The following is a 19,874-nucleotide window of genomic DNA, read 5'->3' on the forward strand; positions in this document are numbered from 1 at the left end:
AAATGCATGAGAACAACGTAAATGTCTTCTGAATGAGGAACATTCCCCTGAGTTGCTACATCTTAGTGGTTTGACTTCACTTGTTTTCTCTTTCCCATGTCAAACCAGCACACAAACTAGGCTATCCCTCAACAAATGGACTACAGCATTGCCAAGGAGGAAGGACGTACAACAGATATTGGCAAATCACATATACCTTTAAAAATCGGAGTAAACCTGTGGCTATAACACTGAAAATTTTTCAACAGCTTAACGTGTCCTGATCAAAGTGTCAAGTGGATGACCTCATTAGCAGGCTGATTAAATATGCAACAGCACTTTGCTGTTATCCTGGTCTGAAAAGAACATGTTGCATTCATTTGACTTACCGAAGTAAAATCTTACCCACCCTTTTTTTTTTTTTAAGGGGACACATTTTTCTAAGGCCAGAGACCTGCAAGTCCGAGACTGAGCTACATAAAACAGATCTGCTTTAAAATTACATCATGATAAATTAAGAGTATAAACAAACCTTGAGCAAAACAGAGATCAATTTGCAAATGAACTGATATAAGCCAACAAGGGGTGTTGCTCGAGTAAAACCAAATAAAAATGGAAATGCCAGTTACGCTTTCTCAGCCCATATCTCCCTTTCTTTAGAACACTAAATACTCCCCCTTGTTGCTGTTGTTAGAGGCTTGGCCTCAGTAGGGCAGCGAGCACTGCATTGCTTGCCTGCACAACTAGCAGTATGTGTTTGGAAGCTTTCTTCATACACATTTTAAAGATATGATCAATCTAATTTCGCTTTATATCAATTTTTTAAATTATTTGCTTCTCAAAATCACTCCTGTTATGGTCTAATACGTAGGTAATATTACAATCTGAAACATGCAGTATCTGCAAGAGAAGGTAGTGCAACAGAATAAAACTAAACAGTGGGACTGTTGCATTGCAGTTGTACCCCTTCCTCCATTTCTCTTATCTTTCCACATGGAAATATGAAAACACAATTTAAAAAACAAAAAAACCCCGAAGGTCTTTTGAATGCTACAGGCACACAAATCAACAAAGAACTCTATAAACGTCCAGGGAGAAACCTTATTAGCTGTGTCAGACACTGTGACTTTAAAATGCCACTGGTGCATAACAGTCTTCAAACAACAGTTCTGTCATGCACTTACAACTTTCAAGCAACATCATGAGATTAAAATTTTACTTGAAAGAAAATTAAAAGCGAGAAACAGAAGTGATGCAGTGGGAAAAATAAAAAAAGCCTAGCGATCACACTTCAATAAGATAAAAATTTATATTATCATAGAATGATAGAACACTTCGGGTTGGAAGGGACCTTTAGAGGTCATCCAGCCCAACCCCCCTGCAGTGAGCAAGGACATCTCTAACCAGATCAGGTTGAGCTGAATGTTGAATTCCCTTGAATGTTTCTAGGGATGGAGCCTTCACTACTTCTCTGGGCAACCCATTCCAGTGCTTTACCACCCTCACTGTAAAAAATTTCTTCCTTATATCCAGTCTAAATCTATCCTCCTTTGGTTTAAAACCATTACTCCTTGTTCTGTCACAACAGGCCTATATTATATTATTTTATTATTATATTATTTTACTTTGCGCTAACAGAAACAGTATTGCATGCACACACACGCGTATGTGTATACACTTCATGCCATTTGCCTGGACAGACAGGAAGAGACAATCTCACACATACACACTGTTCAACAGAGCACCAGGAGAATAATTCATTGGCTTTGGGATACTTCAAAATGCATTAGGATAGAATCAGTTCATTTGCTGTAGTTTAACAAAGCCGAAAAGCACACTCTGCACTCACATGGTGCAGCGAAGACTCTCCCCGCATCAAATTGCTTACAGTCACGAGACAAGAGATACTATAGACCCACAGGACAAAGGACTGCACCTTGACCAACCTGCATAGGGACAGTGGGGATGGGGAATACAGCAATAAGAATAAAAAAAAGTGTCAATGTGAAGAAGCCCATATATGGTTCAAACTTTAGCTGGCTTATGGAGTCAGAAAATTGCTGGGGTTTTTTAGCAGCCTGGGACAAGGAGCACCCACCGGGTGATACCTGTCCACAGAGCATCTGGATTTGGAATATGACCAATGAAAAGGAGACAAGGTCTTAGAAGACTGATTTCTAAACCAGATCTATAATCCAGTGTCATAGGATGCAGGCTTTGGCAGCAAAGCTGGCAATGTTTCAGTCTATCCCTAACTATTCAGTCCAACGTGGCTGCACACTGCAGGGCTCACTCCACCTCCCACAGCCATAACCCTGTGGCAGTCCCCACTCACCTAAGCTGAGTCACCAAGGACCCATCTGCTGATGAACCTTGCAGAGGTGATTCTGAGTAAAACAGTATGTTTTGAACTTTAAAAAAAAAAAATACTTCTATCAGTGTTAAAAGCAACACTGTTGTTCTACTCGCTGAGGGAAACTTGGGAGACTTTTGAAGCCATCATGAAATCTGCTCAGGCTTAAACCCACAATTACTTAATAATACCTCTAATATTAATTTAAAAATTATTATACATATGGATTTCCTTACCATCCCATATCCTTAAGGATCACCACATCAGTATCAGTTACCTCCAATGTGAGGGAAGGAGCTAGCCAGCACCATCATGAGCAGCAAGAATATGTGGCTACCTTAATACTTCTGGCGATAAAAGGTTGACCCAGACATCCAGAGAGAAAGAAGGTAACAAGCTAGTGGTGGAAAAGCAAGTGAGCTAGATGGTCTGAGAATAGCAGCCATTTGCCTCCAGTGCTGTTCTCATCAAAGTCTCATTGCAGCATGTTGAATATGCAAATGTAGGCCTCTAATTGGTTCCCATGGCCATACCTTTCTTCCCAAAAAAAAGAAGAAAAAAAAAGGCTCAAGAACACAAAGAAAAAGAGAAGCAGACTGTGTATTTGCATAGCTGTGTTAATTATAAATGACAAAGTGAGTGACTGCCTGAAAAGCAAACTGCATGACTTTCAGTCTAGCAGGCAGCCCCTTTCTCCAATGCAAAATACACAATAAATGCGATTAGTACAGACTAGCATACAGATTGTCATAAAACAATTTTCTCCACTGATGAAGTATGTTTTGAAATATGCAAGCACAAAACTATTGTACTTGCATAGAAATGTTTATTCTGTGAATTCAGTGAAGCCTATTGCAATCAATACCCTTTTTAAACAAGTCCACTGGTAAATAACATTCCATTGCATTCTAAGGTAAATAAACAAAGTTTTGTGCTGTTCAATTCCTTCTCAGCTTTCATGATTTCAATGTACTGTTGATTAAGCTTCATGTCAAAACAAGTTTCACCTCAACTGTGTGGGAGATTTGCTTGGCTTCTAAAGGCAAGCCATTGTTCACCTGCTTCCTGGGGCTGATGACATGACATGAAGCAGCCAAGAAACAATTTCGGGATGGAGACCAAGTAAAACTAGTTGCAGGCAGACTTGTACTGAATTTTAATAGGGAAAAGGAGCTAAATATGTAGTATTTTACAGTCATCACTTGCTAAGGAAGTTATATGTACCTAAACGACTGCTGCTTTCAAATTCTCTCTAGTTAGTTAAACACTGTGAATGTAACTACTACTGAAGTGCAGTTCCAGATCTTCTGGCCCACTGAACTACAAGGTGCCTGGAGAACAGTGTTAGGAGGGAGGGAAGTTGGGGGGGACTTTCTTTAATGGAGTCTTGGAGTTATTTTTTTGAACTTTCCAAACATAACTATGGTTTTGTTGTGGTTTAGCCCCAGCCAGCAACTAAGCACCACGCAGCCGCACACTCACTCCCCCCACCCTGATGGGATGGGGGAGAGAATCGGAGGAGTAAGTGTGAGAAAAACTCCTGGGTTGAGATAAGAACAGTTTAATAATTTAAATAAAGTAAAATAGTAATGATAATAATAACAATACAATAATGATAATAATAATAATAATATACAAAGCAAGTGATGCACAATGCAATTGCTCACCACCCGCCGACCGATACCCAGACAGTTCCCGAGCAGCGATCGCTGCTCCCTGGCCAACCCCGCCCAGTTTCTATACTGAGCATGATGCCATATGGTATGGAATAGCCCTTTGGGCAGTTTGGATCAACTCTTCTGGCTGTGCCCCCTCCCAGTTTCTTGTGCACCTGGCAGAGCATGGGAAGCTGAAAAGTCCTTGACTAGCATAAGCAGTACTCGGCAACAACTAAAACACCATTGTGTTACCAACATTCTTCTCCTACTAAATCCAAACCACAGCACTATGCCAGCTACTAGGAAGAAAATTAACTCTATCCCAGCCAAAACCAGGACAGGTTTATCTCCTTCGTTTCAAGGAAATAGGTTCCTTCCTGCCCAAGATTAATGAAGACAGCTAAAACCAGCAGATTGATAAACAAATAGATATTGTCCAAGAGGTCAAGTACAGCCACGTTTAAAGAAAGTCTGTGTAGTACATGATTGACAGACATCGGGAGGCACATTCTCTCAGATAATCTGTATAATTCATGCACTCCATCCTAGTTCTTGCCTTTGTATGGTTAGCTCCATCACTACAAAGTTCCTGCTTACAGGGGCCAAAGGATCCAAGTGGTATTGATATTACCCTAATTTCATATTGAAGTAGCCTACTTACACTTTTGTACTGTCTACTAACAGGGGCAACTCGGACAGATGGACCTTATTTATACAGAGAGCACAAAAAAGCACTATTATCTTTTTTCCTTCACTGCTTCTTACATGTAACTTACTGGAAATCATACCAAAATCACCTAAGCTAAAGAGGACTTTCCTCTAAAAAGGGCAAGCTACCACTACAGGGGAAGCAGTTAATAGAAGTACTAATTGCTAGCCCTGTACAAAAGGCCGTAGACCTCAACCAAGCAAAAAACCATATTACACTGTTCTTAAAAGAAAGGCATGCAAAAAGATCCTCTACACAGAACTTAAAATGTAAATCAACTAAAAAAAGTCAGTATCACTAAAACAGCAATCAGTATAACCTAACTGTCATTTACAAAGAAAAAAGGATGTATGGCTGCCTTTTTTTTTTTTTTTTTAAAGTGGATACACTGCAACATATAGTCAATACTAAGAAATATTCTGCTACTGAATATGGCTTTTGTTTTATTCAATAGCCCATTTTATCCTGTTCATCATCACAACCCTATGAGAAAGCTGGAAGCAAATGGCATTGCATTACCATTGCAAAATGAAACATTCAAGTCTACAGAAGGCATTTCAGGTTTTATAAATTTCATACTGGAAACTGCAATCTCAAGTCTCTAGTAACTAAATTCGTCTGCCAACATCAGTTGTGTACATTGTCAGCATCAAAGCAATTTTACAAATTGACCTGTTCGGGTTTTGATGATTAGATATAGGTGCACACATCTACAATAAACACTCAGCCATCAGTTCAGGGCACCTTTATAGAGAAGAAAGGACAATCAAAATAAAAACTTCTTCTGCAGAGGTTTTGTAACTTGTGCCCCTAATCACTATTAAGGTACAATGGTGGGGAAAGGGAAAAAGTAGAGCACAGGTTTTCAACAGTAAGGAATTGTAGATGTATGCCAGCCCTCCACAAAATAACTGAGAAAAATACAAGAATAATCCTTTCAAAACACTTTTATATTGTTACATTGTACCTCAGAAAGATGATGGCAAGACATAATAATCAAAAAAAACAGTGAAAAAGTAACCAGATTCTATAATCACAGCAGTATTTACAGGGCACACCACAGAGCTATTTCTGGATTCTTAAATTTCTACTTCAGATCTAACAAAGGATTATCTCAATCACAGGCACTCCCTGGTAAACTCCCATCCAAAGTATATCAACAAGAATTAAACAGAATTGCATGCTCTGACAAGGGCCTTGGTATATCCCCTATCCCCCAGAGGAGTACTAATATAATAGGGCAATTAGAGGAAAGCAAGTTTAGATTACTAGACTGCTCTGGTTAAACTGCCATTGAAGAAACATGGATAATTTCTACTGATTTTGTGCTGCTGAATAGTCATAATCAGGAAACAATCCCACATTTAAAAGGTTCGGATTTTTTTCTTTGAAAAAAATATATATCCAACCAACTAAACCCTACCATTTCATGTATCTCCATATTAATTTGAATTGGTATAACACTTGTTTTCTAGTGTTAGCTGCACAAAGAGGACATACAAGATTAAAAATATTAATTAAAAGCAAGTCTGAAAAGGCTTAGAGGTTCAGCTGAAACTAACACAGAATCTGACATCTATTGCTTATCATTATCCATCTGAACTTTCTGTTTACAAATTAGATGGGTTAAATACAAAATACTTATTCTTTTCAAAGTTTCCTGAAACTTTACATTCTGTCAATTATTATGGCACCTGTCAGAGGCATTCTTTCAGATCAAGCTTTCAATATGTCAGAGAGGCAAAGTTTGTCCCAAAGAACTTGAGACAACTTGAAATTCTGTAAGAACAGACTCTTACAAACACTAAGTTGGTATTTGTTTATGTAGCCATACATTTCCATAGAGATTAGTCAGTTCACATTTTATCTGATTTGTTTTGTTTGTTAGAAAACAAAGTTATCTGCTTGTTAGGCATGCCATTTCCTGTGTTTGGGAGAAATTAAAATCAAGGCATTTTGTTAACTTTGCTCTGTAAACTAGACACACGTATGCAACTACTATTGTTAAAATAGGAAAGCAGGTGCAGTAATAACACCAAAATACTTCAAGAAGTTTCCATTTCAGAAAAATGCAGTGTCCTCGACAGAGTGACAGTACCACAACACCACTGAATGAGTCATAATTTGGGCGGTCAACCAAATCAAGGCTGGCTTCATGTGCACAGGATAGAGAATGTAACACAACTTTTCTACAGCACCTATGTACAATATCCCAGGCAGAACATATACCAGTTTCTCAGTTTTCTCTTGCCTAGCCACACCTTCTTTCCTCCCAAAATTTTGCCTATGTAGAAACATGGTGAGTTTGGGCAGTTGTTCTGTGAAGCTTACCTGTACCTACCCCATAATCCTAAATAAGCATCCATTGTGCTTGCAAAAATCAGCTCAACAAAATCCCTGCACTATATGAAGTCCAATGAATTAATTCTGAAAATCACCACCTAAAAGGCTTCCCCTAACCTTCAAAAAGTTTTGATTTGCATCTTGATTCATCATAAGCCATGCAAGTCAGTATCAGGGTGAAAACTGAGTTTTTTTTCTTCAGTGCATAGCTTTAAGAAATACCTGTTCAGCCCAGCCCTAGTCTTTGAACACTGGCTCTGACTCTCCTGCAGCTCTGTACCCTGTGTCACTAATTAGACTTGTACATCACCCCCCCACTGCCATGTGATTTTGGCTGCGTATAACAATGAGTTTAGGAGACTACAACCAATTTCACGAGAGCAGCCTTGAGTCATTAGGTCCACCGTCTTTAAATATGGCTAGTAACCAAACCAGCGAACAGTACAGTGTTAATTCTTTAAACCACACACAGCAAATTAAACTGAGAACCTCACACTCCTTTCTAAAGGAGACATTGAAAGAACATCCCCTACTTCAAGTTCTCTGCAATTCTTCCATAGGTTATCATACCAAAAAATTACTAACCTTTTCTAATCTGACATATGGCAAGCCCCAGCTTAAAGAATTGGTATTTCATTTTGACTTTGTGCATAGTAGAAATAGATGTCAACTTGAAGTGCTTCTAATATACCTGAAGTAATACGGAGTTTCAAACACAGTCAAGCAGCAATCATCAAATGCCATGGGTTATTAATTCAACATGGTTTACAATAGAGGAAAACACTTACCTGAGGATAAGGGTCAACTGTTGCTCCTTTGACTTTACCAAGTCTCCTACTCTAAAAGTTGTACAGCCCAGGAAGCTTCGCTACAGAACAAAGCAGAAAGAAAAGATAACATCTCTCAATTTTTGAAGTTTTAATTGTCACCTTTTTTGTTCTCACACTTGGAAATCTTTCTTTGGTACCTAGAAAAATACTACATTCCAATATGCTAGTCTGACACACTATCCAGTAGAAATTTTTAATGCATCTGTAGCATGATTATCAGTAAGTTGTTAAACTCTGGTTTTATGGGCAGGAACCACTCTCTTTTTCATTAAGAACAGTCTGACAACCTGACAAAATACAGGTTGTTAAATGTACAGCCACAGGAAATTTTACGTTCAGTACAAGCGTCTTGCTATGTTTTTTCCTCAAGCCTTAGGCACTACCATCTATGTATTCCACATATAAATGTACCTGCTAAAAAGGTATTTTTTACATTGAGTTCAGCAATTAATAGAAATGCTGTATTCCTCTAGTTGATGACAGTGTTTGTAAGTACTTGTTTCCTTTATTTCCATTGTAAGGTGGACGTATTCATTGCAGTACAAGTGTGAAGAAATGTGCTAATGTAACTAGAATGTCTAAAGTTAAATTAAGCTACACCACTATATCTTTTCCTTGTATCGAAATCACCTTCACACATCACCAAGAAAATAGTGCCAATGGGAAAACAAATTCATCTTCTTTTGCTTTTTGGTTATTTTTTACCCTCTGGTTATATCCCACTGCACATTGCTCAAAATCTCATTTGGTCAACCTGGCCGACAGCAGTATTCTTGCCCTGGGAACAATGGGAAAGAAAGTAACAGTCTATAGCCAACTTCTATCCATTTATCTTTCAAATATACAACTTTATATCACTTGCTCTGAATAAATTATAATGAGATCATAAGATTATGTTGAATTTTTGCAAGAAAACAGTAAGTAGCACTCAAGGTTTGGGTTTATTGCATTACACTAATTTTAATCTACTGTTGGAGTGGCAAAGTAAAATTCCAGGGTAAATTATATATGCTGTTGGATATACAAATTCAAAAAGAATCAAGTTGCTCTGAGTCAACACAGGCTGCATGCAGAGAGCAACTTTCCCCTTCAGGGAAAAAGAGAACAGAATTTGTTGCTACTGAGAAGCGTAACTTCCTCTGGCAAAAAAAACCTTGCAGCCTGCTTTCTTTCAGGAAGACCAGCTGGATATTGAGCATCTGAAAGCTAAAAATAAAGCTCTACACTAAGATAGGTTTTCTTGCATATAAAATGTACATTTCAAATCACAATTCTCAGTTTAGGTAAGCACGAATACTGGTTTCCAATCTGGTAAACTAAGTCATCAGTTATGGCTCATTCCTACCAATGACACTGGCTTAGATTTCCTGTGCTTTGGTTGGCACTTAAGCAGCAAAGGAAAAAAGACGCAAGCTGAGAGTCTAGGGAAGGCTGGGAAAACAGTGGATTTGAGAAGTTCTGAACAGGAAGCAAGGAAGAAAAAAGGCCTATAGGAAATATAAAAGAAAAATACTGCAGCCGCACCAGCCAAGATCATGGTTAGTTTTCACTGCCAAAATGAAACATGTACTTTTACAAGAAATACATCCAGGTGCGACACATGGCGATGCACAGCCTTGCCAGAGTGAACACACAAATAGTTCTGGCTTTCTTTATATCAGTCAACATGACAGTGTTTCTCCACTAAAGCTCTATGGTGGCACGGTTAGCTCAGATTAGTTATCTTACAAGAGCATATCCTTCTTAGTACAATAAGAACACATTCTGCAGCACAACGTCTATATAGCAGCCTTTATTCTGGCGTTCCATGGCATTTGAGTGCTTGCATTTGCAACCCTACCATTTGGAAAGGGGAGAGGGATATTTGGAATGAAACTGATACAGGCTGGGTCACTTGGGGCTTCTTTCTGCAGCACAATAGAACTATAAATCCATTTAAGAACCCTAAGTCAGAGTCCTCATATGATCAGGGCTAAGAAATAATTACACTGCTCTTACACAGTCTAGGAGCTTTGGTCATTGTACCCACTAACCATCTCTGAGTGTCATATCTAGTTCTCCAGAGTAATGAAATTAAGGGTGAATAATTTTAAGGACTTAAAAAAAACCAAAACCTACTTATTTGTCTGTTTCATATTTTTATGCTTATTTAGAATAATTTTTTCTTTGCCTGACAATGCAATTAGGAGTTATATGCAAAATTAATTGTGAATGATCCCATGACCCAAATGAAGAGAGTTATGCTAATGTTCAAGGGGTCTCATTTCAAACAATGCTGGAGAATACTTCTTCCATACTGATTTAGATACAAATAATCTACCCTGGGGCCTGAACTGGCAGTCTACAAACCAATCTAACTTTGCACATGTGACTTGGAGAGGCTTGAAAAGTAGGCTTTAAACAGAACTGCTGCTGTAATGCTAATTACAGAGTAATGTTCCTCTGTAATCTTGCTAGGGGGGTGCTTACGATTATAAATCTTAAGATACGTGCCTTGAGTAGTTTGATGAATAATTTCAGCTAGCCAAAGAGAAAAGTCTCTGTAATAGCTACATGAAAAGTTGAAACACATCGATTATTTCACTAAAATTGAACTTACTGCCAAGCTACAGATTTTTCAAACACTAGCAAAAGTCCTGGAAACTATGCCAAGGAAGCCTTGGTAATGCAGGAAAGTTGACACCTTAGGCTAAAAATTGAAAAATCCGGTTATTTTAAATGCTTGCAGACAGAGGTCTGATACCTGCATCAGATGGTGTTTGGTCTTTTATTCAGCTCTAGCAGGACCAACGTTTCCCACCCCCATGAGGTATGCATATTACCTGGGAGGTTCTAGCCTTCTCAGACCCAGAAATGACATCCCAGTACCTTTGCCAAAAGTTCTACAGACCTACACAGAAAAATATGTCACCAGTGTAATTTCTTAAAGCGAACCCAAAGGCAACTCCTACAGCAGAACTTTTTATATTCTGCACATGAAAACCAGAAGGCAACAGGCCAGGCTCATTGAGGCAACGCGATTCCAAACTCTCAATCTCACCCAGACTGCTTGTATGGCAGTAGCAGCAAGTCTAGATAGTTGGGCTTGCCTCAGGATAATTTCAGTTGGAAAGGACTCTCAAGAAATATGTGAATGGGATTACATCAATCACTGAGACTATTACTCCTGCCTTGATTTTTTTATTCATTTAACCCAACTTCGGCTATTAAAAAAGCTTGCAAGCTCCTGTTTAACAGTTAGCAGAACACCATTTCTCTTCATTGGGTGGCTGTGTCTGCTGCTGAGGTTAAAAAAGAAAAAAAAAAATTCAATTAATGAAAAAAAATTGCTTACTCCAACATCTGCTCTTGGCTCCTTGTGGTCAGGTAGGACACTGGTGCGGACCTGAGAGGAAGGGGGGGAAAAAAAAAAGCAAATGAAACATTACTTTTTTTGTTGTTACTTTCCAATAAGAATGAGAGAAGTGCTCATGCGTTTTTTCCTCATACTTTCTACATTTTGGAGATGAATTTAAATGGAGTTATATACATATATATAATTTAATAACGATTAATTAATAATTTAAGCACAATATCTTCTGGTTCCTGTGGAGAAAGTCTCTCACCACTACCCATTTATCATTCTGAACTTTACTGATTCTCTAAAGGGAGAAAGGCGGTGCTCAGTTGTTCCTTTCCTAAAAATCAGACTCTTTAGCTCTAACTTGAATGCCAGAATTCTTCACCTAGAGATGTTACCTGGAACCAAAATTTCCAACCACAAATGAAAGAACACAGTACATAAAAGTATTTTCTCTGAGTAAGTACTTGCCTTTGCAGGGTGATTGGCAACAGATATCCCAATTCCCAGTCTCACACAACGTATGGCCCTGTCTCCTCCTACTAATTCCTGAGCATCTTTGAGGTGACAGCTATTTGTACGCATTCATAGAAGGAAAGTCCCTGTATTCCCCCCTGCATGGAACCTCCAGTTGTCCCTGCATTTTTTGCAGGGTGGAGCTGCCGTTGTACACTACTACTTTTCATTTCACATCAAGAAGCATGGGACAACCTGACTTCCTCTTACTTTCTTTTGTATTTCCCACAATACAGTACAGGTTTTGGGCGTGGGTGGGGTGTGGATTTAGTGTCTATATAATTTTATTGTTGAAAGTTGGTTGAGAACAGAGAACGGATTAAACAGTAAAAATGGGATAAAAAAAATATAAGAAAACCTCTGTAACACCGTTCTAAAATGGTCTGCCTGAGCCAAACCAGCCCATTCGAGTAGCTTGCTGGTAAAAGGATGCCAGCTTCAGCAACACATAAGGGAGGCATGTACTGAGCATTCACATCTGTTCAATTACCTCGCCTAAATAACAGATATCCATTTACAGCCTGGTCCCCCAAGGACAAATTTTTGGCTTGATTTCAAAGTAAAACTCAAACCCATTTTGCAAATCTGTCAGCAAAAGACTCATTTTGTCCCATGCCCTCAAATGTGTCCCTCAATTCTTTTACTCTAGCTGCGACTTACTATACAAAAATAAAACCCTCCTTTAAAACAAAGAATTTTACTTGTCTGTCTGTTATCCTAAATACAACATGTTGTTAGAAAGGGCCAACCAAAAATCTACCACAGAGACATGACAAAGTAGAACCATAGCTTTTCTCAGTCTGCTCTTATCTCTTGATTCCCTACAGTGAGAACTACTTTTTTTTCCACAAAAGCCTGAAGATAGTAAAGAAATGCTATAATTAATTTAATGAAGGCCAGCATACTTTAGAAATCTGTGGGAGTCCTCATTTGGATGTAATTTTGCGTTTGGATTTTTTCCACTAATATAACATTAGCAACTCCAAGGCATTTGGCTTTCTACAGAACACTAGTACAAAATTTGTATCTAAAATTTACCAGTAAATACTTCAAGTCGCAAATGAAAATAAAATTACTGATGTTTCCTTGTTGGTGATACCTGTCTTGCCCTTTTGGCAGCTGGGGAAATAATTTACAGCAGATCTGTTTCTCAAAAGAAAGAAGGGGTATCAATGCCAGGCCAAGTTCTACATCATTTTAAGATGCTAAAAAGCTGTTCTATATGTTAGCCTCAAACATCTGGCCCAACATGGAAGTGAGGTATTTCCATTTTCTAATCATTATGCATATTTATTCAAGAAACACTAGCAAATAATTTAAAAATTAACCTGCCTCTTCATCATTTATTTATAGGAAGATGCATTTGTAACCCAGAAGCAGTTCAGCAAGTATTTTAAAACATGTGCAGTTGGTTTTGCATGATACTAAATTGTGCTTTAAAGCAAGAGGAAGCCCAAGTATCTTTTATGCTTATTGAAATCAACAGAATCAAACATACACTCAGAATAGTAGAATATTCATTCCTCTTCTTGCTGGATAAAGTCTCAGTTCAGAACATATTTCTGTTTTTCTGACCCAGCAGAGAAGTGGAAAGGGATGTCAAAACCTGACAAACCTACAGTATAACCCGTCCATATAACAAAAACACATCTCAATTCCAAATGGAGTTAAATAAGGAAAAGATTTCCATTGCTTGTTTGTAGTTCCAAGCTCAATTTCATTAGTGTCACAATGAAAGGAGTAGAAAAAGTACTCACAAACTTCACTTTTCAGTTCTAAAATACTACTCGGTTCAGCTACATGGTTTTTTGTTCGTTGGTTTTCATTTGGTTTTAACCACTTTATAACCAGTAGTGATAGAGCCAAATGTACATAAACACTGTGTTTGGTGGGACTGGCGTTAGACTGTGTCTCTCTCCTCTCTGAAATATACTTCTTTTGAAAGGAAACTGGATTTTTTTTGATCCAAGTGTGTGCAAATTTTTTTTTTTTTTTTTTTTTTTAAGGAACAGTTTTAAAGTATTCATTAAAAAGAGAAGTCGTGTATGTGTATGTAAATACATATACGGGAGCTACAGTCAGGTCCCTTTCATGTTGTCTATTGGTTGAGTTCCCAAACTTACATAAACTCTCAGAATAGTGCAATTAGCAGAGTCCCACTATGAGATGTCCACATAGACCCAGGCAAGCATCATTACAGACACAGTCAGACAGTTCGCAACCAAATATAGAACATAAGAAACAACTCTGCTCTAGTCCCAATCCACAAAATGAAGGAGAGAAAAGAAAAAAGGAGATACACAAAGGATTTGAAAGAGCAAATATTCGCCCAGTACATTATCTGATTAAACAAACTGCAGTATTTTTTAAAACCTTGTCATAAACCAACTTTTCCCTAATAGCCCCAAAACAACTACCAAATATAAATGCAAACAAAAAGGCAAATTTTTAATCTCTAGCATCCATTATTCTGTTAGAATTTCAGTTCTCATTATTTGCTCTAGGTTTTCCTGAGCAAAATGCAAACCTCTGAACAGCGAGTTTATTCGGAATTAGGGTAAGACTGAGCTTCCCTGGAATAACACACATTACAGGAGATGAAAAAAGTAAGCAAGAAAGCAAGCTTGTAACCTAGGTCAAATGCAAAGTATTAGTGACAAGTATTCATTCCAGTGATTTAGTTTGTAAAATAATACAGCTATCTTGTATACACCACAGCTTGTCGTACCAGGAAGAACACTCGTGCACTAGAGTGCATACTCATGACATTTAATTTTCTTTAAATCTCATATAGAACAAAAATATGCAACGAGTGGCTATCCTTATACTTTCTAGTGCATTTATCACAGACATATCTAAGTGTCAAATTTCTCCAGGCATAAATGCTAAATTCAGCTTTAATTAACTGTCCTTTAGTATAAGGAAGCTTTATATGCTTAAAAAGAACATTTCTTTCAGTCATTCATGGCAGTCTGAGCCGCATCCACACACACTGTCAAAGTTCAGAAGACTGAACCATTATCATTACTGAAACTTTTGTGCCTGCCCTTAATTAAAGCCTTTGCATTTCAGTTTATGATCAAAGGCCATGTTCAGAAGGGACTTAAGTTTTGCAAAGAAATAATGCTAGATCCTTTTCTCAGTTACGCTAGATTTACCTCATCAAATCACCAGTGGCTTCCAATGACTTCCCAGTACTTACTGCTGTTGTCAATGAGTTGGCACTACTCTGTCACCACTATGACGTGCTCCCAGCATCTCACAATAACTAGGTACATGCCACATCAGGCAAAGCACATGATAAGAGAGACTGCTGAAAGGAGTCACTGAGAAATTGACTTACATCATTTCAATACAGCACCTTCCAGGACAGCATTCACAATTTCACTCCCTCAGTGTAACTCTGGCAGTGGTATAAGAACACAACGCATACAGACAATTTTACCCTTACGTTACCTGGAGGTGCTCTGGGACAGTGACCTTTCTTTCCCCCACAGGCCCTTTTGCGCGGAAAGCAAGCGCTGAATTCTGCTAGCACAACCACCACGACTCCACAGAGAGCTGCTATGGACAGTCAGTCCCCATCCTCACCACCACCGCCTGCCTGCCGGCCATGCGGCACCACCCATCAGAGATGGGCAGTAACTGCATTTCTTGTAACGTTTCAGTCGAAGCTGTAGCTTCACGTATGTGTGCTGGATGAGCTGAAAATGCTGAAATTCTTACTAGGTTCTGCAAAAATATCCATCAGCTTTTATAGGACAGATCCCATTCCAGTACATGCAGCAAATTCATTTTTAAAAGAAGATATTGATGAGACACTGTACATTTACCAGCTATTTATTTTCATCATATAGATTAACAATTTGCTAAATAGTTCAACCAACACAGCATAGTCAGCAAAATAAAACACTTCCATCAATACTTTCTTGGATACCTGCTTATCGGATGGAGGACAATGATAATACCATAATCTTCCAACCTTTAGTGCGTAATTATTTCCAAGAGTCCACATAAAGCAAAAAAGAAAATCTTTTCCCAATAGGCATGCATGTGGTATTGCAGGGCTTTACAGTTCCAGTGGAACAGTTGCCATGCAGAGACACTAACAAATGTTAAAATTAAATTAAAGACAAAAACAAGTAAAGGGAGCGTAAGCTATATCATAAGCTTATATCATAAGCTATATCAAGCATTGGAACAGGCTGCCCAGAGAAGTGGTGGAGTCACCATCCCTGGAAGTGTTCAAAAAATGGGTAGACGTGGCACTGTGGGACATGGTTTAGTCTAGTCTACCCTTGATTGGTTTAGTGTGGACTTGGTAATGTTAGGTTAATGGTTGGACTGGATGATCTTAAAGGTCTTTTCCAACCTAAACGATTCTATGATTCTATGAACTTTACTGCAATGCATTTGCAGTGGTATTATATATATGTTTATTACATATTAATAAAATATAAAATAAAATTATAAAATATTATGTATATATTTCCCTACTATCTATAGTAGGGAAAGTGGGACTTTCCCTACTATGTGTATGCCCCTATTATTTGCTGTATACCAAGTGACAGCCTCAGCTGTTTATTTCCCTGAAAGGGTCAAATAGAAGGGCAGGTGTACCTGCGTACGGTTGGACACTTTTCATCGGCAGTGTTTGATGACTCTCTTGGAGAGCGTGGGGTCAGAATCATTCATTTGTGCAGCACTGAGATAATGTGCTACCTCCAGGCACACTTTTCAAGAAATAATATGAGGATAACAGAAAATACAAACTTCTCAGTCTTTAAGAATCATCATAAACTGCTTTTCTTTCCAACTTCCCTACAATTGAATATCTCTTCTCTGTGTAGGCTGCACCTTTGTTTGCTTTCTAGGGAAAAATACCAACACGTGGTACAAGATCAGCATTATGGGATGCTCCCGAGGAAAGACTGAGGTTAACAGAATTTAACAGCTTATCTAGTTGCATAACTAGGTGTACGAATAGCGAGCAGAAAACCAGAAAATCCTTGAGTATTTCATTACAAATACAGATTTTGTTTGTTTATTTTTGCAGCTTAGGCATATGATCAGAATTGCCTTCAAAAGAACTAAATCCACGGTTCAGAAATAACAGATTACTTAGGAACTCTCTTTGTATTGAGCACATCACAAAAAAACATGCCACCGCTGCAACATCCAAATGGAAACTGGAATAGACCAAGTGACAGAAAAATCTATACGTTATGAGTGCTTTGAGACATGCTACACAGAGTCAGATCAGATCCACCAAGGCTTATTAACTCAGCGTAATCGCCAGCCACGCCAGAGCTGTACTACCTCGCACTGTGCCGCTGCGCAAAACGATACGGGCCGTATCCATGCAATGGCTTGCATTTCGGCTCACGTTGCAGGAGGAGGTTACAGCTTGGGTACAGGGCCCGACTCGGCACGGCTCACAGCTTCAGCTGCTGACGCTCAGCCTGCAAATTACCAAACACGACTACCAACTGACTGAAGATGTGCTAGGAGGAAAAAAGGCAGCTCCCATTAATGCTCTTACCCCCACAAAGCACTAAGATCAGATACACACAGCTTCTTCCCCAGTACGCTCTAAAACTGAAATACGCAAAGCTGGAAGTCACACATCTGAAACACAGTTATAACCACCTCCCTATATCTAGGTCTACTCTCTTCCACAGCTATTCATATGAGAACTAACTAATCCTTGAAAGCAAAGTCCTAAGTTTGTTTTACCCCTTGGAGTCAACGTATTTATGTAAAACGTAAATATGAAAAAGCTGCCAAATCTATCCATATAAATCTAAATAGTTTTTAATGTGTTTTCAGCATATGCAATGAAAAAATGGAAGGAAGAAACTGTTCATTTACCTTGTTAACGTGGTACATAGCATACTAGATTCAATCTTTTTAACCTATTCGAAACACCTTTTTTTTCCACTAAGATGTCAACTGTAAATTTTGTGAGAGATTAAAAGTGACAAAGAAAAATGTTTTTCTAATTTATATTAGAGATAGTTAATATTTGAGTCTTAGCATCATTAAAAATAGATGCTCTTCTCCTTCTCGCAATTAATTTGCTCTTTATTGAAAGTTGGGGTACAGATACTCTGCCAGTATCAGTTGCTGCAGTACACTGCTTTTCAGGGAGAAGAAAAAGCCATGAATTGCTGCACCCAGTTAACTCTCAGCTAAGAGTTAAAGCAGACCTATGCTGCAAAGCATTCTTGTTTTGCATGACGAGATCATCGTCACTCCCTCGCGAAGAGCTGCTAGCAAAAGACGACCTTTGCACCGTGGTTTCAGTGCACACAGTTTGCACCCATGAAGAAACACCTGCAAGTGATGGTTCAAGCATTGCAGGGCTCTGAAACACCATCCGCTCTCGGCTGCAACGCATCCAGCCATGACAGGGAAGCGACACAGCACTCGCCCGCTCAGAGTCCCCCACAGTGATAAGTGCTGACTGACACAGACAGCAACACCCTGTGGCTTGGTTGGTTGCTTATTAGTCAACCCTTTTTTTAAAAGGTTGAATTTTTGCAATCACTATAACAACCGCTGGTCGCGAAATAATGAAATACAGGCTTTTTCCTCCATCTCTCAGTTCTTTTGAACAAAGCCCAACCATGTGAAGAAGTCTTCTGTAGTCTTATATAGGTACTGAATATTCTAGGCACTTCCTCAGTTACAATTTTTATATAATATAATAAAACATCATGTTTGAAGTCCCTAGTCATTACAATCAGCCAGCAGGCCGATTGCTCTTCTTCACTGCCCCGTCACAATTTCCAGGAATCACCCCTTTAAAGTCCGTTGCATACTGGGGACAATCCGCAAAACCTGAAGAGTAAAAATCCTCTTCAAAGTGCTTGTGATGCCCACTCTTCCCTGCTTGCTTTCACTGTGAAATAAAAGTCACAGAAGGCAAATTCTGCCTTCTGTCAGCAAGCTACTGATGGAGCATTCCTAAGCTTTTTTGGCTATTCATTTATATGGGCCAGCCAACAGGGAGTTGTTACTTGCTCAAATCCAAATACCTCAGGCTGGTTATTACAATTCCGCTATCCATAGATCACCGAGGCAGACTCCACAATCCAAAAAAAAGCAGCAGTTAACTGCAGCCAGGGAAACCCGGATGTTCTGACAAATTGCATCCCAAAGAATACTCACTCCAGAATGATTAAGAAGATAGGATGCAGAAATACACATATAGGCTTTTCTCTCACACTTCCCCCCATTTCATCTAGCTGTGCATATTGCTTGAGCAAAACGTGACTGATCTGGCAATCTCTCAGTCTGTCTGTTTGAGCATCTTGCTCCCCTGAAGCAGCAGACTATAACCCAAGTGTTCAAGCTGGAATTTCAGGGAAAAATGCCTTCCTAGAATTCAGCACTGTTCACAGGGCCTGAGGCAGCTAGACAGAATGAGAAGAGAGAAGAAAAAAAAAAAAAAAAAGGGCATTTCCATATGAATATCAGAGAACCTGTGCCAAAAAACCATGCTAGAGAAGCCAAGGAAAGAACTTGTACTCTAACCATTTATTTCAGGGGACTCTTGAGAGGATACAAGCCAAGGGTGGTGAAAAGCACATACAGTTGTCTGATGAACAGCCAGTTAACTCAGTCTCACTTCAGTATATGACGCACAACTTAAATTACAGCAAATGCTGCTGGACCTATCAGATGATGAGCTCAATGGCAATATAAAATTACCAGAACACCATCTTCCACATCAGAACTTGAGTAAAAATTGCGCTGTGACTCTGAATATCTCTCTGAATATCTTGACAAAATGAATTGATATTCCCATTTTTTCTTTACTGAATAAACAGTCTATTTTTAAGTACGCTAAAATTTGCATTTCATAATTTTTATCTTTGCCATAAAAATCACATTAAGTTCTTCAGAAATCTTACTATAAATTAAACATGACACCATTTACACTGATGAGCCAGTTACTTACAAGAAACAAAGTTTCTATTTGCATCTAGCATAGGTATTTCCAACACTCCCAGCTCCTCAACAGATTGCAACATTTACTCAAATGGCAGAAGGTTATTCACATACTAAACACAGAAAAAAAAAAAAAAAAAAAAAAACAAACCACCAAACTTGCTGTCTTAAATGAGTCCAGACCTTTGAC

At 38.7% G+C, this 19,874-nt stretch overlaps 1 protein-coding gene across 1 annotated transcript in view; it reads right to left on the reverse strand.

Annotated features, from left to right (window-relative positions):
* Positions 1 to 19,874, reverse strand: part of INPP4B (inositol polyphosphate-4-phosphatase type II B) — a 292,966-nt gene that overhangs the window by 116,588 nt on the left and 156,504 nt on the right. Inside the window, exons 8-9 of the mRNA XM_075709895.1 lie at positions 11,207 to 11,257; positions 7,831 to 7,910 (exon numbers count right to left, since the gene is read on the reverse strand). Coding sequence (XP_075566010.1) covers positions 7,831 to 7,910; positions 11,207 to 11,257 — 131 coding nt within the window. The remainder of the gene's footprint in view (positions 1 to 7,830; positions 7,911 to 11,206; positions 11,258 to 19,874) is intronic.

This window comes from Pelecanus crispus, chromosome 4, assembly GCF_030463565.1.
Source record: "Pelecanus crispus isolate bPelCri1 chromosome 4, bPelCri1.pri, whole genome shotgun sequence".
Lineage (NCBI taxonomy): Eukaryota > Metazoa > Chordata > Aves > Pelecaniformes > Pelecanidae > Pelecanus > Pelecanus crispus.